Source organism: Onychomys torridus, chromosome 15 (assembly GCF_903995425.1).
Source record: "Onychomys torridus chromosome 15, mOncTor1.1, whole genome shotgun sequence".
In the NCBI taxonomy this organism is placed as follows: domain Eukaryota; kingdom Metazoa; phylum Chordata; class Mammalia; order Rodentia; family Cricetidae; genus Onychomys; species Onychomys torridus.
The window spans coordinates 74230056-74257721 of record NC_050457.1 but is presented as its reverse complement, the minus strand read 5'-3'; the positions used below and the strand labels follow the sequence as shown (position 1 = coordinate 74257721).

Below are 27666 nucleotides of genomic sequence, written 5' to 3'. Positions count from 1 at the left end.
ATGTGCATGTGCCTGTGCATGCATGTGTGCGTACGTGAGTGTGAACAAAAGTAGAACAATATCTTGGAGATTTAAAAATATTTCTGCTTTTCAGAAAACTTAGGAAATTCCTCATGTTAAACCACATATAAATCTCTCATAATATTTTCACTATTCTGGTCTCCAGCTCTCAATGTGACTGACTCCAAAATGTCCACATTCCCTGCATAGGCGATATAACTGTCATCTGATAATCCAACTTATGACATGTCTCAAATACTTATAGAAATGAGTAAATATACAGAATAAATAGATCTACTGACACATAGATGATCAACAAATTCATAGACATATAGATAGATGATAGATGAAAAATGGATGGTAGATCTTAGACACAGATTTTTAGATATTTAGTTCATAGATAGAGAATATATTTATAGATATACAAATAGATTACATATATAGATAGATGATAGGTAGGAGATAGATAGATAGATAGATAGATAGATAGATGATAAATAGATAGATGATTGATAGATGATAAATAGATGATGGATAGATAGAGAGATGCTAGATAGAGAGATAGAGAGATAGATGATGGATAGAGAGATCATAGATACATAGATAGATAGATAGATAGATAGATAGATAGATAGATAGATAGATGATGGATGGAGAGAGAGAGACAGAGAGAGAGAGAGAGAGAGAGAGAGAGAGAGAGAGAGAGAGAGAGAGAGATGTAGATATAGATGACTGATAGAAAGGTAGAGGATAGACACCTACATGCAGCATACATAGCTGACACCCAGAGAGGCAGGCTGTATTGCCAACCAGTGTCTGTTTTCACATGATCATTGCGTGTGTTGCTCACTGGAAGCTTTAATCAGAATTAGGACTTTGGAGAGAAAAGCACAAGACATTGGAGGATGTTGGGCACAGTTGGTGCCATTGGTTTTTTTCTCCAATCCTGAAATTATTTAAAGCTGTGTCTCTGCACTTCTAAGTTTATTGAAGTTTCCAGATGGAAATTATCTCTCTTTCAAGCATTTTTACTTTGCAGAAGAGGAGTTCACATTATACCATTTTGGGTGGTTTCTTGGATAGCTGGGGAATGGCAGGCTTTAGATCCCTGTGCTCTGTTCTGCAGAAAGGTCATTTACATGACCATCAGATGGAAATGCTAGGGTGTTGATTCAAATCCTTCATATCCTCATTTCTGCTTGCACTGTATAACAAAACCCCACATTACAACTGGCCATTTCTCAATACTTTCTCATAAACTTACTTCCTAATTGACTTTAAAAGTGTACCATGCCCATAGGGTTGTAGTTCCACCGTGAGTTGTTGTTATTAAATAGGGACAATTCTTAGCTCTAAGACTGCTTTCTGCCTTGCAATCTGTATTATGTGGGATGAACGTGATGGAGCCAGCTTTGTGTCCTCTGTCTTTGTTCAGGCCGATGCACTCCAGTCCTCTTTAATTTTAGATAGCTATGCACATTCCTTCAGTGGGTTTTGTTTGATCAAGTGAAGAATATCTTTTTATGTATAAATGTAATCTATTTTTATGAACTGTGGCTACTGGTAAGGTCAATTTGGATCAATCTATTTATTGTGTCATCCATCTACTGGATGTTTCTCTTGTATCTCACACTTTCTGTCATATCTTAAAATCAGTTGTATTCAGGATATAGATTCATTTTTGTCCACTGTTTCCAAACCTTTTTGAAATTTTCATACATGTATATAATGAAATACGATCACAACCAGCCCCCATTTCATCCTTCCACCTCCTCCCACATCCTCCCTAATGACTTGTTTTTGTAGTTTATATTAAAACTTTCTAAGAATTCAAACTACATTTTAGTTATTTGTTAAGGCATTTAATTAATGAACTACCTATAAATAAACAGTGCTTTTCACACATCTTCCCTTACAATGTGAGAGTCTAGAAGAAAAGGATTATTCCTGCCTTTTATTATATGACCATGACATTTTTGACAAGTATTAATAAGATGACTGAATCTTAGCAGTTTTTCATCCTTTGCTCCTCCTGTCTGTTTACACAGCCTTTATTTTACTAGTGAAGTTTCCAAGGAATCATGTATAATCTTCCATCGCTTCCATAAAGCTCCCATGTATTTTTTTAAATTTTTTTCTTTATTATTATGTGTTTTAAATTTTATACATCAGCCATGGGTTCCCTTGTCCTCCCCCTCCCGCCACCCCCCACCTTTCCTCCAACCCCTACCCTCCATTCCCATGTCCTCCAGGATCAAGGCACCCCTGGGGATTCATTTAAACCTGGTAGATTCAGTACAGGCAGGTCCTGTCACCTCCTTCCAGACTGAGCAAAGTGTCCCTGTGTAAGCCCAAGGTTCCAAACAGCCAGCACATGCACTAAGGACAGATCCTGGTCCCACAGACTGGATGCCTCCCAAACAGATCAAGCTATGCTCCCATGTATTTTAAAACATATTCCTCTGGTTGTATTTTATATTAAAGCCTCACTTTCAAACAAAACCTCCCATCATTGTATAAACAGTGTCTCAGGGTGAGAACAAGATCATGAGACATCATGAAGTCAGTTTGAGCTGTTTGCGCAGGTCCCATCTAAGCTCGGTGTTCTCCTCCTCTGCCCTGCTCAGCTCAGGCCCCTACCATGTAGCAAGTGTCTTTCTCCGTCTGCTTTGCTCTATGTTGTCGTCACCCTTAGTTCATTCTATCTCCTTTCCGTAATCACAGCCTGTTGATCTGTTTTGTAGTCCCAAGGACAACTGTAGGGTCTGATGGTCTGTTCGCATGAACCAGGTGGCCGGGCCAGTCTCTTAGCTAGTTTCCTCACTCTTCAGTTAGGTACTTCGGGTCTTTGCTGCTTGGAGGGCATGAGACTTAAGAGGAGTCTCAGAAGGGTAATTATAGTCTGGGATTCTCAGCTGTGCTTCTCCCAGCTCCAGTCACTGCCCTGTCTCACTCTCTCTTCTTGTTGTCTTTATCCATAGAGTCAGCATTCCAACATTTCCTAAGAGAAGTCTAGCTGGTGAACCTGGGTTTGCTGATGTCAGTCTTCCTACAAAATTCTATTTCTTAGTTGTGTGGTGCTATGTACACCTGACATGAGCACTTTGAAGAAAGGGTGTTTCTGGGTTCTGTTCCAGGCTTCTTTCACCTACTCATTTTGTTTGGATCATCTCTTTCCAAGTTATTGTGAGACCTGAGGTACATGTAGCTGCTGCCGCCAGCTCTGTGCTTTCCTGGTATGTTATGGAGCCAGTGGTGGTGTATGGCACAAGTTGTGTCTAGCAGTGGATTGGGATGGGAGTGTTCTGTTATTTTGTCTTGTTGTTTGTTTTTCTTCTTTGGGTGTGCTGAGTGTCTCAGCTGTTGGACTGACTTTTGAAAAGAAGAATCTGTGCTGTTTAATTTGAACCATCATTTCCACAGTTCCCACCATGACTTTTAATTTTAAAAAGGGATCAAAGATCTGTGTTTTCTTTATGAAGTTATCAATGTGATTTTCATCCACCAACTGTCTACTTTTCAAGCTACTAACAACCTGCATTCAGAATTCAGTCTGTCTGTCAGCAGGAGCATTGCTTGTCTCTGAAGCCATGGTCTGATCCCTGCCTGGGTAAAGGGTGCTAGTGATGGGCTGCCACAAAACTGGAGGTTGCCACTCTCTCTTGGTTCTCATTGTGACCACATAAATGATGTGATCATCCAGAGAATAGGTGCTGCTCACAGATTATGCCTGGCCCCAACTCTGCCACCTGCTCTTGCATATTTTGGGTACATTTGAACCTCAGTTTCACCACCTTTGAATTGGGCATAATACATTTACCTATTACAAAGATTTGTCATACATTATTAGAATTTCTACAGATTATACACCTTATTTAGCCACTAGCCATCATTACTATACTATTGAAAAAAAATCAGTAAACTAGATGGATTTGGACACTGGATTTATCAGCACAGATCATTTGCAGGTGTTTGAGAATGTTTGAATATGTGTGTGTGTGTGTGTACACTTCCCAGACATTGCCAATGATCCTTTGGAATGAATGTTCACTGACTGCTCCTCTGGCTGGCTGCCACAGCCCAATCATTTAGACCATCTGAGCTAGAGAATAAACAAGTCCTTAAATATGGATTTTCTTTGCCCCAACTTAACAGAAGAATATCAGGCATATGTAAAACCACTCAAATACAAAATAATTTCATATGTCCACCATACAAAGTTAGCATTATTGAGCATTAGACTTTGAACAGTATTCACTAAGAAGACACCCATACACTTCATGCCTTTGGATTCTGCACAAGCACTTGAAGAGCAATAGATGACATGACATTTGCAATATGAATCCCTTGAAAACTTGAGATGTCAAGATGAAGTTTGAAGGAGGATGCTTCCAAAGGATGATACAGACACCAGAATTTAAATATTTAGTTAGTGTCTTGGTCACTGTTCTATTGCTGTGCAGAGACACCATGACCACAGCAATTCTTAGAAAAAGAAAGCATTTCATTGTGGCTGGCTTACAGTTTCAGAGCTTTAGTCCATTATCATCATAGCAGGGAGCGTGACAGCATTCAGCCAGACATGGTTCTGAAGAAGTTGGGAGTCCTACATCAGCATCCACAAGTGGCAGGAAGAGTCACTGTGCCTGCCTTGGGCTTTTGAAGCCTCAAAGCCACCCCAGCCCCCAGTGACACATTTCCTCCAATAAGGCCACACCTACTCCAACAAGGCTACACCTCCTAATCCTTCTCAAGTGATACCACTCCCTAATGACTAAGCATTCAAATGTGTGAGCCTGTGGGGGCCATTCTTATTCAAATCACCACTGTTAGTTAGATGTAATAGCTAAAGTGTTAAATAATTAGATCATCTAATGATATTCAACAAGGTTTTCAGGGCCTGCTTGGCAGTAAAGAATCCAGCCAGTGAAGACTTGAGAGTTCCTAAGGAGAAAAAGAAAGTAACTAATCTGCAGATGTCCTGAGATGAGTGACAGTATCTGAAGAGGTGATTTCCATGGAGCCAGGAAATTATACCATTGTAATCTTACCTGCACTATGGATTTATTTCCTTGAATCAGTCTCTTCACAAAGGGAGTCCTGCCTGCTGCAAAAAAAAAAAAAAATGGAATTATCCAAGATATCACAAAAATGACAATTCTGACTTTTATAAACATATATGCTTAGCAGATATCTGACCACATACTGTCCACTGACCAGAAAGAACTGCCCAAATCCACCAGCCCTTCACACTCAGCTCCCTACTTGACAGCTACTTAAAAGCTTTAAGGATACTACTGTGTAGCAGCCACAGTAACTACGGCTGGGTCTGCTGCTGCTGCTGCCCCACACTTCCCAATGCTCACACCCACACCCCACCATCTAACCTAGACTGACAGTTTTCAATGCTCACACCCACACCCCACGATGGACAGCTTTCAGTTTTTATACAAAACAAGGAAATACAGTTCTCAGTTTTTTCTTAGCAAGATAGTTTTCCTGAAGGCAACATGGACTAGTTCTGAGACTGGCATATACTTACTGTCCCTCTGCATCCCTTGACTCAGAGAACTGTGACTGAGACTTAGAGAGGGTATGAGCTGATTTAACACAGTATGTCAGGAGGCTGGGGGTCTGACTCTGAGAACAAGCACATACAATCTGCTTCTTTGGTTTCTCTCAGAAAACTCATTGTGTTTCTGGCAATTTGCAGTTTCTCAGTTACCATAACTCTAGCACGGAACTTGAGAATCACCCTAACTAGAACTTTCTGGATTAAATCCTGAAAGTGTCCCCACTGGCCACGTTTCCATGCCTCAGGGGCTGAAGGGCTGTGCTCCAGACTCCCATAGACCAGATGCACTAGACTTGGAGCACCTGAAATGTACTCAAGAGCATGGTGAAGATCCCTTCTACATATTTACCTAGGAATAATCATCCAATAAACTGAGAGGTAGCATGTCAGAAAAGCCTGCAACAGAAGGAGAGATGCCACCATGTTTACATCTTTGTGGTAAAAAGAAAACACACAGCAGGGAAGCTCTGTCTCCTGGGATGGAACAAGTTCCTGATACTTGTTCTATAGAATGTTCTGGAAAAGGAGTCGAGCTCAGCGGTCACTGAATCCTCTGCACCCCAAAACTGCATTTTGCACCTTGAGCAGTGAGCAAAGCTTCCTGCTGTGGGGAGATCATACATGACAGAAGAAAGACAAGTGAACCCAAGTCCTCTATGAAATGTTCATAGCCGTGTTAGACACGCTTGTCCTGGGCCACCACAGATCGCCTTCTGGAGAAGAAGAATGACGTCTCAGAGGTTAGAAAACAAGACGCTTCTGATGACTGGGAGGAACTGTTTTGAACAGAGAAGGACACTACATCACTGATCCAAGACCGACTGGAAAGGAAGTTCGAGGTTCCTATTACTCATGGGAGCCAAGGACGAAGAGCCACACACAACTCTCAGCCAGAGCAACAAAGTGTGCACAGACTGAGTGTGAAACAGATACGTGTGACAAAGCTGCAATTGCACAGTTGGGATAAGCAAGCCACAGAACCCCTGCCAAGGTGCACACCCCGGGAGCTTTAGAACTGGGTCCAAGGGAATACCAGCCTTGTAAAAATCTTATTTTTGCCTCAGTGAGTGCAACAGAGGAGGAAGGAACAGAGCCTCACTCTTCCTTTCTCGACCCTGCTGCTTCCAGATGCATGTGCTTGACCACCATGGATGGGAGCTGCAGCCAGGATGCTCAGCATCCCTGGGCCTCAGTCTCCTCACCTGCAAAATTGGATTCAATGTCCCCTCGTCCCTAAGGTACTAGGAATGTTAATGTAGCTCAGAACTTGGCCTGGCATTGGCACCAAGTGGGCCGGCTGTTACTTCATGGGATTCACTGTGAGGTGCAGTGTGTGGGGACACCTGGAGAAGCTCATTTAGTTTGTTAATATTTGTCCTGGGAGTGTCAAGATTTGATGTATGGGACTTAACAGCCGTTGTTGTCTCACTGTTGGCTACCACAGCCTTCTTTGTCCTCTTCTCACACAGCTCCAAGGCTGTGCTCCACATGTGTCTTCTGAGATGTCTCAGCTGACGTCCGTAGCTGTGTTCAATGTCCTTTCATCCATCAACAAAATTAACCAAATCATAAGGGCCCAATGCAGCTGCCACCAAATCTGCATATATGGTTACATTAGGGCTGTAGGTGACGTGGTGGGAACGCCTCTGCTTCCCAGATGGATCTCTAAACTGAACCTTTTATTGTCTGGCCCTTTTGGTAGGATATTTGCCTCCCTCAGGCCAGGTGACCTCATCCCTCAGTGTGAGTGTCTTCACGGGAAGCGTTGTATCTGCATCAGATGCTCTTTCCCAAGCCTTGGATGCTAGGATGCTCAGCAAAGTCTCATGGGCATCTTTTAGGGTGATTTATATGATGTGTTCATTAGCAGATTCATCTTCTGAACAATTGGGGTGGCATCTCTCCTCAGCTAGGAACATGGCACATCCTAGGATAGGAAAGCTCCCAAGCGATGAAGCATCTTAGATGAGGAATTGTCACACCTAGGTAGCATGCAAGTTCATGTTTGTATAGATAGTGTTCACCTATATTCCCTGGCCAGCAAATAAGATGCCTGGGGGACCCCATTGCCTATGGGTGTGAGGGTGAACAAGAGGAAGAAAGACCTCATCGTCTTTGGGAGCATCTAATGGTGCTGGCTAAAATAACACAAAATAGCCCAGGCTTCTCATTTCTTGACTCGGTGGGTCTCTGCAGCTTCTTCTGGAAGCTGTTCAACTACTTGGTTATGTTTTCTCTATGAAGCACAGGATTCAGGAGAGCTACTCACAGACGCTTCTTTTCTATGCTCACTCATCTGCATGAGCTCTGGGACACACTCTTCCAGCAGAGATGGAGGGCACTTTTGCAGATCTTTCTGGTATTTCTAGTTCAGTGAATTACTTCTTCCTCTTTGGAAAGGCATTGATGCACCTGGTTTTCTTTCTTCATTCATTCTTTTCCTTCCTCTCACTTGTAGAATTTTAAAATTTACAGTATTGGTGACAGACTGAATATTCCTGCAGAATAATGTTCTCTTTATTACTTTATATGTGACAGGAAAATGGGAAGATGCTATACAACCAGTATTCATGTCTCTGTGGTTATTTTTGGCTTAAAAATAATTCATGTTGATTGGCCATTCTTTTAATGGCCTTTCAAAGATTTTCCAAAAACATACTTATAAGTAATGCAATATGAAACATAGTTTTATCTTTTTGTTTGTGTATGAAGTTGATAAGGGACTGGGTTTATTGAGTCCTGTGTACCACATAGGAGCATGCTCACTTTTCTGGATAAGGGCTAAGGATAAGGGCCAAGGGAAGGATGAAAAAGAGAGGATGGGTGCCTCCATGAGAACTGCAGCTCATGGTTCAGTAGCTCCTGCTGTATGCCAGCTCCTTTCTTCTAAACACTGCATGGGGAGGGGTTGTGTTAGGATGAACTCCAGTCTACAGATGATGATACATATATGGATGTTCATGATTTTCTAAAAGGCTCCCAAGGAAGAGGAGCAGAGATTTGAACCCAGACATCATGACCCAGGGTCATTTTTCTATCCCACAGCACACTACCCCTGTGTTCAGAACCCAGATGGGCAGCAATGTATGCAAGGTCAGGAGCAAAGACAGGCATTGATTAGCACAATCCTCTTGGCACATGGTTACAACCTGGGGGATTTCTGTATCTATAGGGGAAATGTGTTCTCCGCAGCACAAGTTTGCTATGGTGAACCCAAAAGGAAACTGTAAGGACTACCATGATGCTTCACCCATAACAGCTTCATGTTTGTGCTCGGTTGGTGGAGACTGTCAATGTGTGAGACTTTGCATTTTCTTCAACCTGTGAGTTCCACAAAGGTGATGGTACAAAAGCCAATTCTGGAGCATGTGCTCTGTGGACAGTTGGCATGAGCCACATCGGTGAGGAACCTGCCACCAGCACCTTGTCCACAGTCACAGTAACATCCTTTGAGCCCATCATCTCCAGTGGCACTGTTTCTTCTGATCCTTCCCACAGACACAGAGCCTTTCTCTAGATGCTGTCCAGTCTGTCTCCCCACCATCATTGTCTAGACTCCCAAATACTATCTAAGGCCTCCGACTCCCCACAGCCATCACTGCCACACTCTCATCCTCTCTAGTCCTTGGTTCTCTAAGACTTGTCTCTGCCACACTGAATTCACCATGCTGTCACCTTGGGGGCCCATGCAGCCCATCTTAATGCTGCCAGTTCTATGTGGCTGTCATTCCCATAGGCTTGCTCAAAGTCTGTCTGGCTAGGTATGCTGCCTGGTCCATAGGCAAAGGCCCGTGGGCTCCCCTGGGGACAGTATCTACTCAGCTAAGTAAAGTGAAGGCATGAGATAGCATGACACCTCACGGCTGCAGTGAAGAGTTTTGCTGGGGAGTGGAACAGTGACTGTGGTTGAGGGGACAGTGGCCAGTGTCCATCTTCAATGCAGGGTCCTGCACAGGTAGCAGGAGTGGAGATGGGCCACTGACTACTGAAGGAAGTTACTCATAAGCAGGAATTCTGCATGGATGGTCAGAAGTCATCAAGACAAGGTCTTTCTACCCACTGTTTTTTAAAAATCAGTGAATTTACAGGATAGCCAGGGGTCTTGAATATTTATTTTCATTTGAGATCCGTAACAGTGTCATTTGCCGAGTTTCTTAATTAATGGCCCAACCCTTTTGATGAATAAGGATCCACCTCCAAGCTCAGAGCACCAGGTTTTGAGTTTGAGTTTTTGAAATGAGTGAACTCACCCCACTCATCTCAGAGCAAAATCTCTTCAGATTTTTTTTTTCATTTTTCTCCATGTTTTTCTTCAGCCACACCTAATTTGACAGCAGTCCCACTTAATGACTGGTCTTTACTGAGTCATTCCCGAGATCCAAGTTCATTTTCTTAGAAACAAGCCTCTTTTTTCATGCTCATGTTTCACAAAGTTACACCAAACCTAATTACATTACATAGTTCCAGTGACAAGACCAGTTGGCATAAACAGGTTTTAAAGGCTGACGCAGCAGGATGGATGGAACCCAAAAGACAAATGTGACAGCAAAGGGCTGTGGGCATCCAAGGGCAAGCTTGGCATCTCCAGGATGGTACTTCAGTGGTGAGCTGGTCCAGAGAACTCCCTCAGGGTGAAGTCTCAGGGAGTGGATACCTCCATTCAGTGTGAGTACACACCACCTTCTAAAGAGGCCAATGTGAGCTCATGGGCAGGGAGGAGACCACCCAGGCCATATGGCTGATGTCTTGGGAAGAATACAGCAGGCACAGGGAACCACCAAGACAGATTCCCATCTGAGTGGCTCTCTACTGACAGAGAAACATGAAAGGATACTATAAGAGCCTGCCAGTGAGAAAGTGCTTGTGTGCTTCAGTGCAGGATGGTGTAAGTACAGTTTGGGTCACCTGGGCCAGTCCTCAGCTCTGAACATCCCCCCTGCCTCAGCCTGCCTTTTCCAAGCAGTGGGGATGTTTCTTGGCTACTTCCCAAGGTGGATTGTCTGAGAGACTTGGAGAAATAAACTATTGGGGACAATTTCCCCTAACTTCCCAGGTGGTTTTGCTTTGACACCAGGAGGCATATAGACTTCCACCAAAGCACAAAGGTGGCTAGGTTCCCAGAGGACATCCTAAGCAAAGGACCTTGCAGACCCAAGTACCTAAGGAGTAGCTTCCTCCTCTGCAGTAGCTCAAAGGAAGTTGTGTGGTGATACTTTGTGTATGCTCTAACAAACAAAGCTTGCCTGAAGGTCAGAGGGCAAAGCCAGTCACTAGTTAGCACAGACCCAGGCAGTGGGTCTCAGGCCTTTAATCCCAGCACTAGAGCAATAGGACAGGAAGTGATATGGCTGGACAGAGCGAGGAATATAAGACGGGAGGAGCCAGGAACTCAGATCCCTGTCAGCCGAGGACTATGTAAAGTAAGAACTAGTGCGTGGCTGCCCTTTCTCTCTGATCCTTCAGCTTTCACCCTAAGATCTGACTCTGGGTTTTCATTAACAAGACCAATTAGAATCAGTGCTACAGAGTTGTTGCCACAAACTGAAATTTGAACGCAGGAAACTCTAGTTATTCCCAACAGAACAAGGGCAAATGTGGACCTTGGTTCTGTCTGGGGACAGAGTCTGGGACTGAGACCACTGCCTGTTCCTGTTTCATTTCACTCTTGTGTTGGCCACCAGACCTCTTAGGCTAAACTTCCTCGGAGAAAAGCTGGTGAACAGGAACTGCTTCTGCTGCCATATCAGGATCAAACACACCCTTTCTTTGCCCATTCCTGGTGGAAACTGCATGGAGGGCAGACTTCCCAGGAACCATGACTCCACCTTCACTCAGGACTTAATCAGTCCCTCCAAGGCATCATGAGAAGGTCACTGCCACAGCCCAGTGTTCTGCAGAAAGTACTCAGATGGACAGCTTTTGTTAGAACCTGGATGAACTGAGACATCCAGAACATGGAGGTCAACCTGCTGTTTGTGTATCTCCCAGAATTCTCTCCTCCTTGTCTTTACCTGCATAAATGAAGCTCTGTGGTCCTTACTGATTATTTGTAAAGTAATGTGCAATGACAGGACAGTAAGAAAAGAAAATCTGGTTAAAAAAAATAGCATTTTGGCCTCTGATAAGTGAACCTTTACACGCCTTTGGCTCCCCACAGTTTATAAAATTAACACCACAGTGACTCCTTCGGAGCAAGCTTTTGATGTCTGGCTTTGCACGCTTCAGCAGAGAAATCCCGCATCTAGACATGAGAACAATTCTGGGTCTGGGTCTGGCTCATTATAAATCTCTCCTTCAGCTCTACAAAGGAAAAAAAGTGGTCCAACTTTTAGAAGCTAAAGAAAATGAAGTAACTGCTAAGTGGAAATCCTTAAGGTGCCAGGGAGGGCTTGGCTGCCGGCACTTGCCCCTTGCCAGCCATTTGTCAGGAGCGGGCTTTCTGTTCTGACCTAGAGCTAGACACTGCATGAACTCCTAGAAGGGCATGCATGTCACAGGTGACAAAAGAAGGCCATACCTGCTGATCAGTGTATGTCTGTCATTTGTGTAAACCACCTCTGACAGAGAAGGTAGGAGAGCATGCACCAGCCATGCTGCACCATGACTTCTTTGTTTTTGGTGCTTGCTACATGTTAAAAGAACCTGGGGATTCTGGGTGCATTGATTCTGGGTGCATTGTTCAAGAGATTGGCACATGCCCAAGACTATAACAGTCTGCCATGCCTGTGCACCTGGTCCCACAGCTCACACTTATGCATCTGCTTACCTAACAGGCCCTCTGGCACCTACAAGCTGGAACTTGTTTGGGGGGCTGGTGTGGAGAGATGGTGACAAAATACCTGTGGCAGAGATCAATCCTAAATTCTCATCACCTATAAGAAGGGAGAGCTACAGGGCCTTGGCCACCTGCCTCCTGTACATCCTCCATCCTCCGACCCCAGCCAGTGTATAGTCTGCTTGTGCTGTAACTAAACTTACTTTGTCTTGTGGAAGGGCAGCCACTTCTAAGTGCCCATGTTTATTGCTGAATGTGAATTGTCATATTTACAACATTTCATTTGAAAAGGGTGGTGGATCTCAAATGACTTACACATGAAAATGAGGTTTATGTGGCTTCGGAACATGACTAGCACCCATTCTCTCAGACCATGGAAGCAGCTGGAAACGGCTAAATGCTGAGGGGTGTGTGTGCACTGGGTGGAGGGTATCGTAGAGCTCATTGGGGCTCACTTACAAATGTAAAGAAGATAGCTTACTAAGAAGGAACCTGAGTTCTGGGACAGATGCTATTAAGTGTGAAAGCCAGGTTGCAAGAGACTGACCTGGTGACAAATGCTAAATCCTCTAGATGGTGACTGTCCTCTGTGCCCCCATCTGTCAGATGACAGCTATCTGTGAGCACATAACTCTCACCAGAGCTCCTTACAGGTGTGTTGTGAGTTCATCATTCCCATGTTTACTACATCTAAGAGCATCCACTGAGAGTCAACCTAGGAAACACAGAACAGAATGCCCGACTTTGAAATGCCAACAAGACAACAGTTGACAGGATAAAGACACATGCTAGTTTTGTCTTTAAAATTGGACTGGATGGTGAGGTGCCGGGGGTGGGGGTTTAATTGAGACACATCTAATGCTTGGTGTGTCAATTAGCTCTCTGTTACTATGGCAATGCTGGGGATGAGTCAACTGGAAAGGAGAAAGAGTAACTCTGGTTCACAGTTTGGGAGGTCTCTACAGCTGGCTACACTGTTGCATGGCCTTATGGGAAAACATCACATCCTAGCAGGAATGTGAAGCTGAGAGAGCTGCTCCCTCACAGGGACACAGAAGCAGACAACAGACCAGAAGGGTCTGGAGTACCAGCATCTCTTTCAGGGACATGCCCCAGTGACCATTCCATCACAAGGTCTCACTTCTCAACGTGTCCTGCATCACAGTAGCACCAAGGACTGGCACCAAGTTTTCAATACCCTGGCCTTTGAGGAACAGTCCAGATCCAAACCTTAGCAGCTGTTGACCAGTACAGATGCTAAATGTGGAGCAAACGATCTGAAGGACATAACTTACAGTCTAAGAGCAAGCAACTCTCTCTACGACTCACAGTCATGGTAAGATCCACACATGTAGGCCCTGTGAGGGAGCCTCCACAGTGGAGGGAGGCTGTGTGTACCCATATCCTGCCTGGGAACCCTGACTGTCTGAGGAAGAGCAGACTTCTTGTTTCTACTGGTAGACACAGGCGAATGAAACAAAGCAGTCTTTGCTGTGGTCCCTAGTCAGCTGGTGAACGAGGTTTGCTCCTGCATGGGGAACCCTCCCTCAGGCAGCAGCAGGGGAACAGTATGGACTGCAACTCTTTTCTAAGCTGGAGTGAAGGCATTTCCCCTGAGCTCTCTTTGAAGCAAAACAGACACTTGGCACTTGCAGAAGCAATCTGCATGATCCCTGTTCAGAAGGCTTTTCTTAATGACTTGCAGTTAAGGGAGATGGGTAGAGAACAGATCAACCCAGTTGGAGTGGCTTGAGGTGGTGGAGACAGGAGACTTAGGGAGGAGGTGTGGAAAGCCCGTGAGCGGCCAAGATGTCTTTCACAGCCCCAGCGTGGACACCAATTACCATTTATAAGGCTGCAAGGCTGAGAGCAAACCTAAGAAATGGGAAAATATAAAAAGACAACATGAAAGCACACTGAGGTGGCCAAGGAGCAGCCAAGAGGATCCACAGGCAGAGCCATCACACCACAGCAGCAGACAACAGTCCCTCACCAGAAGGATGTGCCATGGATTTGTTTAGCGTATAATAAAAATCACTCCTCTCGCTGATACTGAGAATCTGAAGCGTTGCCACAGTTGACATGGGACCAGTTGCTAGAGCCCTTGTGTGTTTTCTTCTTATATGTTTTAAAATGACAGGGATTTTACAATTTGCTTCAGCATGTAATGGAATCTTTCCAGGAATAAAACAACATAAGGCTTCTCCAAAATAAAACTAAGCACAAACACCCTGATGCAACCAAGAGTGGGTGATTCCTTTTCCCAGGAAGTATTGTCAGCTTCCTCTCCTTTCAGATTTACCACCTTAGTCTAAAGACAATCAAAGGAGTCCCAAGCTAGACCAAAGAGAGTTTAATGAGCAAAAATCCCCCCTTCCACTACAGTGTGTGTCCTCATGGCCTCTGTACTTGCTGAGCATCATGGCCACACTGCAGTGTGTGTCCTCCAGAGGAGGACAGCCTATACTGGCTGAGCATTGTGGTCACACTACAGTGTGTGTCCCCAGAACCCCTGTACTGGTTGAGCATCATAGCCATGCCAAAGTGTATATCCTCATGGTCCCCTGTATTGGTTGAGCATCATGTCCATGCTGAAATGAGTGTCCTCATGGTCCCCTGTATTGGTTGAACATCATGGCCATGAAGCCCTCCTACACAAGGCTGTGAAGTCCTACCCAAGCTTAGCTCATACCTAGCAGGGCACCACTGGCCTGAACTTGGACCCACCTCCATTCCATCTCCCATCTCCAGCCAGCACATTCATTAACAAGGATGCTTTTAAAACCAGAGAGGGAATCCACAGTGTAGCTTTGGGAGAACACACTGTGAAGAAACTGAAAAGATGATGAGATGTCACAACACCCTATCAAAAGGGTCTGAAGTCTTGAGTGACTACAGGGAAAGTCAAACCAAATCTGAATTATCCAACTACTAAGTGACAGGAACGATAGAGACACAGTCTCAAAATCCTATGAGCAGGGGCAGGGGAGCAGGCTGTAGGAACTAAGGAAGGTAAGGAAGTAGCTCCTGTCACTGACTGGAAGTAAATTGGTCCTTTGAGAACATCATTTATTCATACAATGTATTTTGATCATCCCCTACCCCCTCCAGCTCCTCCACATCTTACCCCCATACACACATTAAGAACCATAACGTGTTAGATATCATCATGGTACTGTCTGTGGTTATGTTTATAAATCACAAAGAATTTGAATCTTCAAGGAATGCACATAGAAATCCCTGTCTGAGATTTGCATGTAAATGTTATATAGAAATAGCTGCATCTGAGTTTTGCATGCAAATGTGACATAGTTAAGTTAAGGCCAGGTGTGAACTGGTGACTGTTGAAGCCGGGTGGGTGTAAGCACAAAGGTCTTTTATTGGGGGTGTGATTGAAGCTTTCTAATTTTATAACAAAAAAGGTTTAGAGGGAGATCAGAGATCTGTTCTAAGGTGGATTATTTGCTAATATAGGGAAACCAGATTCCCACTTAAGTTTGAGAGACATATCCAGCACCGGTGACGCATGGGCAGAAATGGCCTCTCTGTGTAAGGAGTCACTGAAAACCCATGGGCCACTTGTCAACACATGCACGCAGATCTATTGACTTGGAGCCTTGACACCATCCCTTACTCACTATAGGCTTCTGTGTCCCCTACCAGCTGGTCTGTAGGAAACTGGAGCATATGCAGCCAGACATGTGGCGGGGGCACTCAGAGCAGGCCTGTGCAGTGCACACGGAGGGCACACTACCGGGAAGAGCCCATCTCAGCCAGCCTATGTCCACAGCCTACACCCTCCAGCCGCCAAGCCTGCAATTCTCAAAGCTGCCCACCTGCTTGGAGCACCGGGCCCTGGACAGAGGTGAGCGGGTGGGACTGAGAAGGGGCGGTGGCTGGATCAAACACTACGGAAGTTTTCCTGCCTTTTCTGTACGTTTTGCTTATTTGCTCTCTTATTCAGTGCTCACGGACCTGTGGGAAGGGGTGGCGGAAGAGAGCAGTGGCCTGTAAGAGTACCAACCCCTCAGCCAGAGCCCGGCTGCTGCACGACACCGCCTGTACTTCAGAACCCAAGCCGAGGACCCAGGAAGTCTGCCTGCTCAAGCGCTGCCACAAGCACAAGAAGCTGCAGTGGCTGGTGTCCGCTTGGTCTCAGGTATGGTCATGGGATCCCCTCAGAATGGGGTCAGCCTCTTCTCTCCTGCTTTGCTTCTGCTACTCTACATTCAGTGTGTCTTCTCACACTGCCCAAGGCCAGTGAAGCAGGTGATCTGAGGCCATGACTGAGGGAGGTAACAGACCAACAGCATAGGAAACTGAACATATTTTCTCCCTGCTCTGACCTCCCTTCAGGCCCAATCCCCCCTCACAATGACACCGCTAACCAAAGAACATCAGTAGCCTTTTTCAAGCCTTGTGCAGATCAGGGAGAAAATATGTGGATTCAGAAAGCCCAGAACTCATTTCTGAAGACAGTCTCCATGGGCAGCCAACTCCTGTTTGTAGAAATGTCTTGGGTTGCATGTGCTGAACCACTGGCTGTGTAGCCAATGACAACATGGTGGAAAATGAAGGGCATGTCCCCACTCATACTGCTTGGAGATGTGCGGACCCCAAAGAAGGACTAGTCAGGGAGATCTGAGCTTGGAGTATAGATGTTTCCTGACTAGCTTTGGCCTAAGTGAGGCCAAAGGAGCCTCAGAAATCTTTCCACACCAGCCAAGGGTATACTGTTCACCCAGACCAAACCTCTACCTCCCCATGGTATCTGGGAAAGACAGCCACTAACTGTTTCTGCTCATGCTTCTCAGGGCAGGGCCAAAGATGCCCAATTGCTCCACACCCCTTGAGCAGTGCCTTATTTAGGAAGGAAGACGACCCCCAAGGGTTTGCATCTTCCTGAGATACTGTTTGTCAATGAAAACTAAGTGCAGCACTGTCCATTGCGTACAGGAAGCTCACCACTGCTGGGCAAGTGCACAGGTTCGAAGTCACCCAGAGCAAATGGATGAGTGACACTGGATGGATTTCCATCTTTACTAGAAAAGCTGAATCTATTGGGCAAACATCTGAGCTGCATGTCTAGACAGAGGAGGCATAGGCTGCATAGTTTATGGGCTCTTTCCAGGGACAAAATTCTTGATGTGGAATTTAAAACACCGCGCACAATATGTGTGTGTGTGTATGTGTGTGTGTATGAACATACACATGCTATATATGTACATATATATGATATATACACACACATATACACACATGCAGCACACATGCATAGAGAATATGTATACACACACCCTGTAATGCACAAACACAAACACACACTTACACATACAGACTTACACACATATACCATAGCTCATCTCTGTGCCATACTCAATAGGCAGCATAGAATAGTCTTCTATTGGGAACTCTGTCTAGGATGTAGGGACACAAAAGGCACTTGGGCCGGATGGTGGTGGTGCTTGCCTTTAATCCCAGCACTCAGGAGGCAGAGGCAGGAAGATCTCTGTGAGCTCCAGGCCTGCCTGGGCTAGAGTGAGTTCCAGGAAAGGCGCAGAACTACACAGAGAAACCCTGTCTTGAAAAACAAAACAAAACAAAAAAACTAAACAAAAAGAGAAAAAACAGAAGGCACTTGGAAGCCAACAAGTGAGTGTGAGCACTTCTGCTCCCTTAGATCCCCTGTTGGCAGCTTGGACCAATGGTCCTGGGCTATCCACCATTGCCTGTCTACCCCAGTAAAAGTCAGCATTATCTCTCAGAGCTGGGGTCCCTACTGCAGACACCAGCACTGCCTGAGGTGTAGAGGATGTTGCTTCACATGCCATTTCTGCTTAGCAGATGCTTCAGCCTCCTCTGTCCACTTACCAGTCTGTCCAGGGCCTCTCCGCTCACGCAGGAGCCAGGGAGAAGGGACCACTGGAGCTTAGCATGCAGCCCAGAGGAAGCAAATGCTTGCACCCCCTATGCCTGGTTGCTTCCTTTCCAGGAACCACTCAAGTTTCTAGGGGAGGTTTATGAACCCTGGAATACTCTAAGGGCCCATATTGTGGCTGTAGAGGAGGTGTGGGGGCGATACAGGGAGCTGTGACTCACTACATATCTTTGTTCATAATATTTTTCTAATGTTGTTATCAGTGACAGCCCAACATTTAAATTTCTCAGTAAAAGTGTCCTCAGAATCAGCCCCATGAGGTTTCTGTCTGCACCTCCCCTATTTATTGTCCATAATTCCATGCTTCTATGATCTATTGTTTCTGGTTTTGTTCTGAGATAGGGTTTTAAGTTTGCCATCCTCCTGCTTCAGCGCCACAGTGCTGGGAGTTACTGTGCCACAGTACTCTACCTCAAATCCTCCTTACTGACTTTAATGTTGGGTATTACACATGCCTTTTTTTAAATGCCCAGACCCAAGCCAAAAAGTGTCTATATTCATGTAAGTTAAAGTTGGTATCATCAGGGAACACTTGGGCCACAGAGTTCACTCAAAGACCCTTCTTTGCCCTCTTCTTTACAGTGCTCTGTGACATGCGAGAGGGGTACACAGCAGAGAGTTCTCAGGTGTGCTGAGAAGTACATCTCTGGAAAGTACCGAGAGCTGGCCTCCAAGAAGTGCTTGCATCTGCCAAAGCCAGACCTGGAACTGGAACGTGCCTGTGGCCTGTTTCCCTGTCCCAAGCACCCTCTGTATGCTGCTGCAGGTCTCCCAAGAGGCAGCTGGTTTGCCTCACCCTGGTCTCAGGTAAGACATTGATGCTGGTGGCTGGCATACATTGGGAAGGGGGCAGCTTTCTGTCTGAGTATATTCCCTAAAGCTCATTGAGCCCTCCTGGCCTTTCTCTCTCACATGTGGGTGGCCCCTGAAGGGAGGGTGTGGCATGCTGAGGATGGACTCCACATGTTGCTGAACATTATTGGGCCCCTGTGTATCATTGCAAATGTTTATGCCATCAAGTGTAAGGAAATGTAATACTCTTGGTAAAACCTGGGCAGAGATCCCCAGAGATGGGTGTGAATGGAAAAACTATGAGATCTATAATAAATCAGCAGTTGTTAGTTTATAGCTAACCAAGTAGCTATGAAAATGAGATGGGGATTTTCATGTGGTGCCTGGGCCCTTGGAGCATCAGCCTCAGCTGAGGATATACAGGGTTCCTCTAGTACAGTGGTTCTTAATCTTCCTAATTCTGTGACTCCTTAATACAGTTCCTCATAATGTTATGACCCCCAACCATAAAATTATTGTCATTACTACTTCATAACTATAATTTTGCTATTGTTATGAATTGTAATGTAAATATATGATATGCAAATGGTCTTAGGCACCCTCTGCAAAGAGGTTGTTTGGACCCTAAAGGGTCCAAACTTATCCACTACCTCACCTCTACTGTGACTGTTTTGGCTTGCCTTCCTTCCTTGTCTTGTTTCTGCTTGACTTCCCAGAAGCTTAGTCCTGTGGGCTTCTGTTTCTCAGGCCCTGGTTTCTGGGTACCTGTCACTCATCTATGCCCTGCCCCCTTTCTTACTGCTTGATATTAGTGCTGTCAGATTGGGTAAACTCAGACCCTAGAACTGCTGAGGCCTGCATACAAGTGATATACCTCCAGCCACCTGCTCAGCATAGTCCTTTCATGTCTCTCTGTTCTAGTAGCCAGAGAAAGGCACACATCTCAAGACCCCACCCCACAGGCCCATGCCCCACTTCCTTTAGCTAGGTCCTACCTCTCAAAACTCCCACAGCCTCCAAAAACAGTGCCATCTGCTGAAGACCAAATGTTAAAGCACCTGATCCTATAAGGTTGTCTCACAATCCTGTGAGTATTTCACAGTTAAACCTCAACAAGTGGCTGTGGTTAACATCTCAATCTGATGACCACCTACCTAGTTCCAAAGACTAGTACCTATTTTGATGTAGGTAAGTTTATAAGGATTTAAGAGCTAGGCAAACCACTGCTCACTACAAGTAAAGCAGTGTCAGTCTTCACACTTTGTTCTGGGGAGGAAATGACTGTAGGAATAGATTTTTAGTCAAAGCCCTAAAACTAGACAGGGCTTGTGGTCATGTGACCCAAGTGATTGGTGGAGTTGACCAACCCAGATGGTCCATGTCAACAGTGACCAACTCTCTCCAGTCTGAGTCTCTTCTCTCGGAGCATATAAAGCTTTAACAATACTTTTCTTAAACCCAAACCTAAAACTTAGCATACCTCTTCAATAGCTTCAGTAGGTCTGAAATGCCTAATCTGTCTAATGAGTCATTTGTATCAACTGACTCCAGTTTATATCCACTGAGATTCCCTTGCTGATTCAATATCATAACCTTTATAGAGCAAGCAATAATTCATGGGGTATATTTGCCTTAAGCATATGTACCCTTGACCCTGCACATAAACTGTGGAAATTTTTCAGGCTGGAAATTTTTCAGGTAGTAATGGATGGTCTGTGCCTGGCTGACCCTCCACTGCAGACAGGCTTATTCTTGTCCCAGTTAAAGGACATTGTGGTGATTTGCTATCTGGGGTCTCTTCAGACTCAAATAGCTTTGTTTATCTTCTCATTTCATGGTGCACTGTGGTATAAGGTTGACCTAAATCATTTCAGTCATGTGTACTGAGGATCTACTGGTTCCCATGCTGTGAGGTCTGGGAACAGCTTCAATGTGATCACCTGTTGGACCCTTCTCACTTCACATGTTAGAGATGAGTGTGTCAAAGGTTGGCAGGGCAGGGCCACTTCACTAGGACAGTACAGGTTATTTGGGAAGGACATTGACTTTGAGGGGTCAGCAGCTGTGTCACAAATGACACTGTTGGCTTCCACTGATGACAACTATGACTGAGATCATAAAAACTGCAGAGAGAGAGAGAGAGAGAGAGAGAGAGAGAGAGAGAGAGAGAGAGAGAGAGAGAGAGAGAAGGAGGAGGAACATGCACAGAGTACAGATAGATGCACAAAGATTACAGCTGGATGCTGCTATACACACAATGCAGTCACTCATCTGCTCTCATCTCCCAAAGCTCTAAGTGGGGCATGCAAAAATAAGGACCAGCTTAGAGCTATTGATGAATAATCCACAATCTATGCTGAATGACTTTGCACAACCCCATCCTTAATTATATCAGAAGTTGTTATGAGTAAAGCCATTGAAGTTTGTGCAATTCCATTCTGAAGAGCATTGGCCTGTCATCTCCATGGCCATGGGAAATGCTCTGGATTTGGAAAGGAAGAAACTACATTAAGTGACAGACTTAATGGTCCCTCTCAACAGAAGTTCTAGAGAAGAAAGGTAGCAGAGTGGACCCTTTGTCCCCATCACTTGGGTGTGTGTGCTTCTGTATCTATTGTCCTTTGTATGTGAGGGCTGAGCTTTGCACTGTATGAAGCCCATGGTCTCCATCTCTGTGGTCCTACAAATTCAATGGAATCCATCAGCTAAACACCCATCCTTCCTGGGGGATTAGCAACTACCATGTTCCAGAAAGAGCAGTGTTACAAAGAGGCAGGCTTGCTTTCATTACATCCAAAAGTTCTCAAAGCAGACACTACTATTTGTGATGCACCTATTTAGTGTCCTCACTGACGAAGTGAGTAATCCTTCTTGCCTCTTCTAGCATCTAGTACCTCTCGAGTATGAATTAATTGTTGATCTCTCAAACATCAAGATCACTTCTGATCCAGAAGCATTCTGAAGTCTGAGAAGCAGAAAGGGAGACAGTTTTGAGTAAGGAGTGGTCAGCAAATGTCTTCAGTTAGTCTGTCAAGACAGGAGTAGATGTAACCCCATCTGCAGTCTCCCTGACTGTGTGGATTTAGTGTGGTGGTCTTCTTATTGAGAAAGGAAACGTTCCCAGACTAGAGACATTAATTTCAACCTAGAACTGCAAGAAGACCATCTTCCTGGACAAGACGGTGCCTCCTTGTCCCATCCAATCTCCAGAACTGGGCAAAAGTCTTTCAAAGAGTTCTTGGGTAGTGATCTATTGTACTGAGTTCTCCAACTGGTTCCAATGTGAGAGCCACAGGTCCAGCATGAAACCACCAGACCAAGAGGTTTGTACAGGTGTCTGCAGCAGGTGGCTGTGTGGTATCAGCTCATCTGATATAGAACAAGGTTACCAAGCAGCAGGCTGTCTGCACCACAAGCAGATTGCTCAGCAAAAGTCTGAGAAACTACAGGAAGATGGCCAAGCTTTGAGGTTCTAGACTCTCTGTTGAGCATTCTTTCCTGAGAAACTGCAGGAAGATGGTGAAGCTTTGAGGTTCTAGACTCTCCATTGAACATTTTTTTCTTTCAAAGCTGCTGACATTGACTCGTCCACAGCAAGCAGCCAACTGAGGCTCCTAGGCCCTGGTCTTCCACTGCCTTCTCCTGGCTCCTGCCACCTCAGTGTCTTCTCCTGGCCTCTGCCATCTCCCTGCTTTTCAGCCCTCAAACTGCCTGCTCCAAGGGCTCCAGGTGCTTCTTGTCCGTTTGTAAATGGAAGACCCAACAAGAACTCTGTGATAAAAATCCTAAATATGCAGCTGAGTTTGAAGCCACTGGGTTTGTGTAATTGATAAACAATTTCATAATTCCCTGTCCTGGAAAGAAAAAGAATACACATTTTTAACCTTCATATTTTCTTTTCATCTCCTTGTATATTGCAATCTTTATCAATTGAAAACATTTCCAACATGTTGAGCCAAGTATCTTTTTTCTTCCTGTGTAATGTGGAAAATTGTGAATGTTGAGGATTTGAGAGACTGTTTCTTACATAAATATGCTTTTCTTCTCATGAAGCAGTCTCAGACTCTCTAAACCAGAGTTTCTGAATCACCAGGAATGCTGCCAAGCTTGAAGCAGGGTGGTGGTGGTGGAGAGCCTGGGGGTGAGGGTGCCGAAGCTGGCACTGCAGAAGGCCTGAGCTTCCACGGCTGCTGGCACTGCGTGGCTCAGGACCATACTCTGGCCAGCGGCTTCTTCAAGTACTCTGAGGCCAGGTGCTGAGTCACTTGTTTTCAACACCAAGTATCAAGTACCTAGAACATTACCTGGTACAGGGGTGATACGTGATTGATATGTGTTCATTAACAAAATCCGTGGCAAAGCACACCAAACCGCACATGAATGGCTTTGAAACTGTGAACTGTGTCCAATCTGTGGCCCTCAGCTAGCAGAGGACAGCTGTGAATGCAGTATAACTCAGAATCATAAATGTATACAAAACATGAGGAGATTTTTATAACTATTTTTTTGAAGTTCAGTTGAGCAGTTCACAAGGGTGAGTCTTGTAGAAGATGCTACATAGCTGTGTCATAAGGTTAGACACATCTCGTTGTCACTCTGAGTAGAATCCTCAACTGAACAGTAACAGAATCCTCAGCTGAACAGAAAAAGGTTCTGCTTAAAGGATGATGAGAGGCAGGTGGATAGAAATGGCTTCAGATGTCCCCAGTGAGACCAGGCCCATTGCTGGCTTGGTCCTATTCACCTACATCCCAAGAGCTCTTAATAGCCCATGAGCTGAGTGGGGGGCCTGACATGCACAAAACAAAGAATAAAGGGCTGAACTGAGCTTTTGCAGTGTCAGAAGTATGATGCACAGTGGGAAACATCTGTTGACCCATCTGACCCTGGCAATTCAGAAATAAAACGTGTATCTGCCCACTGCGTTGCTTGTTCTGGTTGCCATGGTTACAAGTTGAAACTGAGCTATGGTTGACTTTCACTAATTCTGATCTTGAAATAAAGGAGTACAGTCCTAGGAAATGTTCCAGACATGGGCTCCAGGCACGACCATGCCTTACCAGAAGAGGAAGACATGAACAAAAGCGATTCCTTCAGCTTCAGATTCCCAGTACTCTGTGTGTCCAATTTCTCTCCTCACTGGAGATGGGAAGGTGATTCATCTGGTGTGACACTAGACTTGGGGAATCTGAGATCACTCTGAAGTCTCTGAGGGTGGCAGGCAGGCAGGATAAGCTCAGTATCCAGTTGGCGGACACTGGCATGCTGCTTTGGGTGGGTGAGTTGGTCCTTGCCTGATGGTCCAGTTCCCTGCGGTGGGACTCCGCCTTGAAAGTGTGTGCGAGCAACACCAGTGAGTCATGTGTGTCCCAGTTTTTCACAGAATGATTCCTGCAAGGTAAACAACTGGTCCATTTGTCTGCCACACATCAGGACATCCCAACTGAGAACTGACCTCATCTTCTTCCAGGTGTCCTTTTAATTGCCCACATTCTTGACATACTTGAACCACCAGTCTTGTGTAAACACGCCTTATACAATTCATTCTAGACTTGTGCTGTTTTCTTTCTTGGGTAGATTAATCTCCACAGGCCCATTAAAGTTCCTCTGTCAGTCTAGCTGCTCATCCTTACATTTTTGTGCATGGCTGGTGTCAGATGGTTCCTACGCAGTTTTCATGGAATGTGCATCTTGACAGCTAGTGAACAGGATCTATTTGGCTCTCTCTCTCCATTCTGCCTGTGTTAATTCTGCCTAGAGCGCTGAGACAGGATGCCCTAACTCAAGGAACTCCTGGCTGGCATGCTGGGGTCCAAAAGGGTCTGGTCTTAACACCTCTGAGGCTCCCCAGGATTCTCAATGAAGGTGTCTTGACCCAAAAGACACTGTCCCCTCATGCCATTAGAAACCAACCTGGTAGCCTCCTGCAGGCACTAGCTCCCTGGGTCCATCAGACCCTCAGTGACTCATCCAAGAACATTCAAGACAGAGGTTCATATCTGCAGTTAATCCTGGATATGGTTTCCTTCAGGGTAAAAGAGAGTAGGGAAGGGGCACTAGAGTTTCTGCACCATGGGCATGAGAAGGTCTGGTTCAAGACAAAGCCCCACACAGGTGAGACAATACCTGGCATTGGCCTCAGTGTCAATCAGCAAGTTTTCTGAAATACCTTCAACAGAAACCAAATGATGTGGGAGAAAACTTCCTTGATTTTTTTTAAAACGTAAGAGTAAAGTGTGATCACTTCCCTGGAGACAGGATCTGAGTATTCTCATTTTTCACACTGTCTGTAATTTGAGGAGCTCCTAGGCAAATCCACAGATTCTTGTGTTCTTATGCAATACACTGATGCCTTTAGCAAGAGTGTTCTGCCTCAACATGCTGATCCCAGGAAACCTTAATCAAGGCTGCAGTATCAAATCCCCACCTGAGTGCATCCTGACAGACCAAGGCTGTCTTCTCTTGGTCCTCAAGAAGGGTAAGACAGCAGCCACATCATGGGGTAGCCATATTGTGGGCCGGTTTGTGGTGCTCTGGTACAGGGCACCTCACTTCAGGAATCTTCGTCCCCATTACTGTCACTTTGGTGTATGACACAGCCCTCTGACAAGCGGACATGCCAGTGGATAAGCTTGTGCTCACATCCTGGCTGCGTGTAACCAGTGTGCTTTGCCTTTGCAGTGCACAGCCAGCTGTGGGGGTGGCGTGCAGAGGAGAACCGTGCAGTGTTTGCTGGGGGGACAGCCAGCCTCGGATTGCATCCCGCACCAGAAACCAGAGACCTCCTTGGCCTGTAACACTCATTTCTGCCCTATTGCAGAGAAGAGAGGTAAGTGCCAGAGCCCCTCAGGTGGGCCTGGAGATTCAGGTGGTGATGTCATACTCCTGGAAACGTCCGTTAGAAGATCCTGGGAGATGGGGTGCTGGCTGGAGCACCCTGGAGTTGGGACCTTGTGTCTGTAATAGTCTTTTCTTCTTCTTACCTCCTCTACTTTACAATGAAACTGTCACAATGCTCTCCCTGCCACCCTCATCCCACCCCAGAAGGGACAGAGCCATTTGTGATGTGTCTGCCCCTTCAAAAGCATAGGCTTACCTCTTTTTATATGCCGTTTGTGGTATTCGGAAAGACAATTTTAAGAAAAGTTCCCTTGAAATACACAAAACTTCCTTACTCCTTGGGTAGACTCTAAAAGCTATCCTTGTGTATGCATAAGGTACCTTAGGCAATTGCCGAGCCTAATGCCTTGGCTGCCTGGGCTGAATCTTAGGCCAGATTGCCTGGGAGTAAGGCTAGTAGCTGGACCCACCATGAGAGTTAGGCACTTGGCATTCAGTATCCATGTTTTATACATCCTTCCTGGACAGGGAGTTTGTTGATGGAGAGCTTCTCTCTCCAGGTTCCACCAAGCCCCTGCGGTCCCACAACCCACGTATAAAATAATCATACAGACACTTATATTATTTAAACTGCTTGGCCATTAGCTCAGGCCTACCATTGTCTAGCTCTTACTCTTATATTTAGCCCATTTCTGTTAGTCTATACTTTGCCACATGGCTTGTGGCTTACCGGTATCTTTACGTGTTGCTTCTCATGGCAGCGGCTGGAAGTGTCCCCTCCCAGCCTTCCTGTTGGCCCCGCCTTCTCCTCTTCCTTGTCCCGCCTATACTTCCTGCCTGGCCACTGGTCAATCAGAACTTTATTTACACAGAGCGATATCCACAGCAAGAGTTGCATCCATGTATTTAGCACCAGAGGAACCCAGTTTCGTAGGGCGGGTTTTATGAAAACAAGGCCCTGCAGACCCTGTTTACACCTCATTGCTGTGACCAAATGCCTGACAGGCAGCATCTTTATGGACTTAGCGATTTTCTTTGGTTGATAGTTCCAAGGGATATAGTCCTGGTGGCGGGGGTCAGGGAGATGGTGGCAGGAGTGTGAGGTAGCTGGTCATATTGTATCCACTGTCAGAAAGCAGAGAAGGGAAAGAAAGTGAGGGTCCAGCTATGCAACTTCAAGACCTGCCCCTTATGGTCCCCTTTTTCCAGTCAGTCTCGACTCCCAAACATTCCACAACAAAAGAGTCTATTGGGGACATTTCTCATTCACACAACAACCAGCCTGGAGGAGAGCCATCACAAATTCACTTTTCTTTGTGCAGCCGAGTCCAGTGCTGCCCATAGGAGCCTCGAGCTGACACGCAATGTGCTTGTTTCTAGATACCTTCTGCAAAGACCTCTTCCACTGGTGCTATCTGGTACCTCAGCATGGCATGTGCAGCCACAGGGTCTACAGTAAGCAGTGCTGCAACACTTGCTCCTAGTCCAACATGTAAGCTGGGACCAGCACCAGCAGACAGAAGATGCCCCCGAGGACAGCAGAGAGAGGCCAGACCAGAGAGCTGTGCAGTGTGCATTGGGATGCATCCGAGAAGACAGGAGCTGGAAGAAGAAGGACTGTTGGGATTTTGACTCAAAGTGCATCCATGTGTTTCTGAGTATTGGAACACATACCTGCACCTACAAAGACATGTTCTGTTCTCCAGTTAGGTGGGAAAGTAGGGTCCTGCTGGTTGATCTCCTGCA

At 45.6% G+C, this 27666-nt stretch overlaps 1 protein-coding gene across 1 annotated transcript in view; it reads left to right on the top strand.

Moving 5' to 3' along the window:
* Positions 1-27416, top strand: part of Adamts16 (ADAM metallopeptidase with thrombospondin type 1 motif 16) — a 116096-nt gene extending 88680 nt beyond the window's left edge. The window contains 5 exon segments of the mRNA XM_036207144.1: positions 16014-16215; positions 16315-16509; positions 18871-19095; positions 25762-25909; positions 27301-27416. Of these exon segments, the coding sequence (XP_036063037.1) occupies positions 16014-16215; positions 16315-16509; positions 18871-19095; positions 25762-25909; positions 27301-27416 (886 nt within the window).
* Positions 27417-27666: the final 250 nt, after the last annotated feature.